This window comes from Arachis duranensis, chromosome 7 (assembly GCF_000817695.3).
Source record: "Arachis duranensis cultivar V14167 chromosome 7, aradu.V14167.gnm2.J7QH, whole genome shotgun sequence".
Taxonomy (NCBI): domain Eukaryota; kingdom Viridiplantae; phylum Streptophyta; class Magnoliopsida; order Fabales; family Fabaceae; genus Arachis; species Arachis duranensis.
The window spans coordinates 71,103,631-71,107,064 of record NC_029778.3 but is presented as its reverse complement, the minus strand read 5'-3'; the positions used below and the strand labels follow the sequence as shown (position 1 = coordinate 71,107,064).

Below are 3,434 nucleotides of genomic sequence, written 5' to 3'. Positions count from 1 at the left end.
ATATATATAAAGTATTAATTTTATTAATAAAATATCATTTTTTGAGAGAGAGAGAAAATTAATAAAATATCATTTTTTGAGAGAGAGAGACCCTGTGGGCAGGATTTCTATTGCTCCGAATTTTGTGAAAGAACTCATTTTTTATTTGCTCCAATGGTAGATTCTCACTTTTTACTGACACACAGTAGATGAGGTTCAAAATTTTTGAACCGTTGGAGTTGCTCTAACACTACAATATCACTGCACCGCCTCACCACTTTTTGTCACCTCAATCATCTTTATTCCTTTTGTCACCTCTACTAGTTTTTATTTCATCTTCAACCAAAATGATGTCGTTGCTCATCTTTGTTTTTATTGTTAGGGACGTTCAATTTTCGGCCTTCGGGACTTTCTTCAACTCAATTGCTTATTTGGTTGGCTAGAAAATAAAGTGAAAGTGAAGAAAAATTACATCTACACTTTATGGTGGTAAAAATGGTGGACATCGAAATGGATGAGCTTGTTCACCATCGGCTACTTCTCTCCTCTGCCTTTCTCCCTACAAACCCCTCACGCTTCTCACTTTTCTTATTTTCTCCTTCACGCTTCTCACTTTCCTTATTTTCTCCTTCTTCCTTCTCCACACCTGTAGCTTTTGGGTTTTCTACTTTCCACTACATAACATCATCTCTTTCTCTCTCTCTCCCTCCTTCCCTCCCTCCCTCTCTCTCTCAAGCGCATCGCTCGTGGTTTCCTCTATCATTGTCCTCCTCTCTTTTTCTCTACTTCAATCTATTCTTCTCTCACTCTCAAACGCTTCATTGTTCATCTTTAAAAAATTAAACAATATGAAGTAAATTATTTGAAGCTATGTTCTTGATTCATTTTGTTGTTGACAATGACAAATAATTTTGGTGGTGGAAGTGATAAAGGCAGAATAACGATGCATTAGGAATACAACGTTGTTATGAGATTGAGGGGTGGGATGGGACAATGGTGTGATGAGGTAAGGTGGTGGTGGTGGCGGCAAAGAGTTAAAATTTAAAAATTTGAGATTAAATTAAGTTAAGAGGGATAATTTAAAAATTATTGAGAGCTTTTGATAATTTTTTTTACGGTTTAGCTAATTTTATGAATCAAAATCTATTTTTTTTTAAGTATAAAATCAATTTTATTTTATCATATATAAGTAAATTTATCAGCTTTTTTTTATGTATATTCCAAAAAAAAATTATAAACGATTACCCATTTAAAATCTAAAAATAATATATTTAAAATCTTAAGATATATATTTTTAAAATTAAAACATAATATATCCAAAAGTAGATTTTAACGTTTTCAAATTTATAATTTACATTTTAGAAGTTTATTTTTTAGAATTTAAATACATATTTCTTGTCCATACTTTTATGCAGATTTTTGTTATAATCCTAACAAAGTTGATTGTTCAAGTGGTCGAAAACATTGTCCACAGAGCAAACCAACTACAGCACACGAAACATTATAAGCTACATAACATAAGCTTTTATTTTATTGATCATAATTACACAACTTATACAAACGTAAAAAGCATTCAAGTATTGAACCCCTCCTCAGCTTCACATATTAGACACACCAAAATGTCTATCAAAGCCATTATTTACTATATATCCCAGAAACCCACCAAATACAACACAAAACACTATAAAGTTTATATATGGTATAAATAAATCCTTCCAATATATATTATATGAAAGAAAATTTATTTATTTATTTATTTATTTTTAAGTATTTTCTCCATGGCCAATACGAAATCATAGACCTTCTTGTCATCAGGGAGCGTGTTGGATACAGCCTTTCTCTGAAAGCATCTTTTGACCCATGCCATTAGTTTAGGACACTCTGCTTCCATTTTGAAGTTTCCATAAGTCTCAAAGGTATAAAACCAACAAGAAAATGGGATTAGACCAATGTCAAGGAACCCAAATGAGTCACCCCCATAAAATATTTTGTCTCCCAATGCATCCTCAAGTTGCTTGAAAATAGAGATTAACTCCTTTTTCCCTGCCTCATGTTCTTCCCCTTCTGAAAGCCACATTTTCTTCCAAGTTTCATATATCTGCATTCAACATTGATATTGAATAAAGATATACATCTTCTTCGTTTCATTTTATCTGTGCGTATTACTTTTAAGTAGGTTCTTGGACTAATGCTTTCTGAGACAAAGAGATTGACTTATAAATTTATCAAAAACACGACTAATCAGATTAAAAATCTAAATTCCGAATTAAGTACTGCTTAAATAATAATAATAATAATAAACCAAATTTATCCCTAATGAATTTAAGATTAGAAACTTGGTTTCAAACAAAATTTTCTCTCTACAAGTCTTCAAGAATTATTTCCGTGTCTAGATTAGTCCCTTCGTTATTTTAAAGGAAGTCTAATTTGTCTTAAATATATTTTTGAATCCTAATTAGTTTACAATAAAATTTATTAATGACTTATTTTTTTAACACCCATATCCAAAATTTGATTGAAAGCAACACAGAGACCAATTTATCCGATGAAAGTGATTCTCGAGAACACCCAAAAAATAATAATTTGTCCAAGATGAAAGTATCTAATCTAAAATTGTTTGAAAAACCAATTAGATATTTATTAAAAAATATGAAAAATACCTAAAATTCCTTAGCATATTAAGAGTGATGATTTATTTTACTTTGAGTAGGTGAGGAAAGCTCATTATTTAAGTATCTTAATTTAGCTTCGCTAACTCATGTAGCAGCTAGCAAGCGGTATGTAACACAATAGCACAATAAAGTTACTATCATACTTCAAACAAGCAAAATTTGAGACCAACTCGTTTCATAAGTCAATTCTTAATAAAGCTCATCACAATCCCACCCTGTTAAGTGAGAGAGTCAAGAACCATATACACTCAATGTAATGTTAAAATAAAGCATAGATAAAAACATAGAACTTCAAATTATGCATTATACCCACCAAATTTGAAGAGAAAAAAACAATAGAAACCACATCCCAAGAAGGTAACAATAAAGTACCTTTTTGTCGCTAAAATCAACCCAGAATCTGGCTTGAGCTCTATCATAAGGATCAGAAGGCATGAAAGGAGATTGATCATTCCAAACTTCATCAATGTACTGAACTATAATTGAAGATTCACATATTGGTCTACCATTATGGATGAGAACTGGGATCTTCTTGTGAATTGGATTCATCTCAAGAAGCAAAGGGCTCTTGTTCTTGAGATCCTGTTCCTTGTAGTCATAGTTGACTCCCTTTTCAGCCAAAGCAACTCTGACCCTCATACCAAACATGCTGACCCATGTATCTAACAGAACAACCTCGTCTGCCATTGTTGCTGCTGCAAAGGATAATCTACCAAAAACTCAAACACAACATTGAGAAGTGACTAGCTAGGAGCCTAGGACTATTTATGGTTCTAACTTCTG

General features: G+C 32.0%; 1 protein-coding gene across 1 annotated transcript; it reads right to left on the bottom strand.

Moving 5' to 3' along the window:
- Window positions 1-1,492: 1,492 nt before the first annotated feature.
- Window positions 1,493-3,434, bottom strand: LOC107459948 (glutathione S-transferase 3). Its single transcript, XM_016078267.3, has 2 exons — window positions 3,024-3,434; window positions 1,493-2,077 (listed from the first exon to the last, which is right to left on the bottom strand). The coding sequence occupies exons 1-2, from the start codon at window positions 3,336-3,338 to the stop codon at window positions 1,733-1,735; spliced, it is 660 nt and encodes a 219-aa protein (XP_015933753.1). The 5' UTR covers window positions 3,339-3,434; the 3' UTR covers window positions 1,493-1,732.

What these genes read in the sequence shown, in the direction of transcription:
- LOC107459948 (XM_016078267.3), bottom strand. Translation starts at nt 3,338, where the DNA reads ATGGCAGACGAGGTTGTTCTGTTAGATACATGGGTCAGCATGTTTGGT. An exon ending in TTGATTTTAGCGACAAAAAG is followed by an intron (nt 2,078 to 3,023) that starts GTACTTTATTGT and finishes TGTTGAATGCAG; the next exon opens with ATATATGAAACTTGGAAGAA.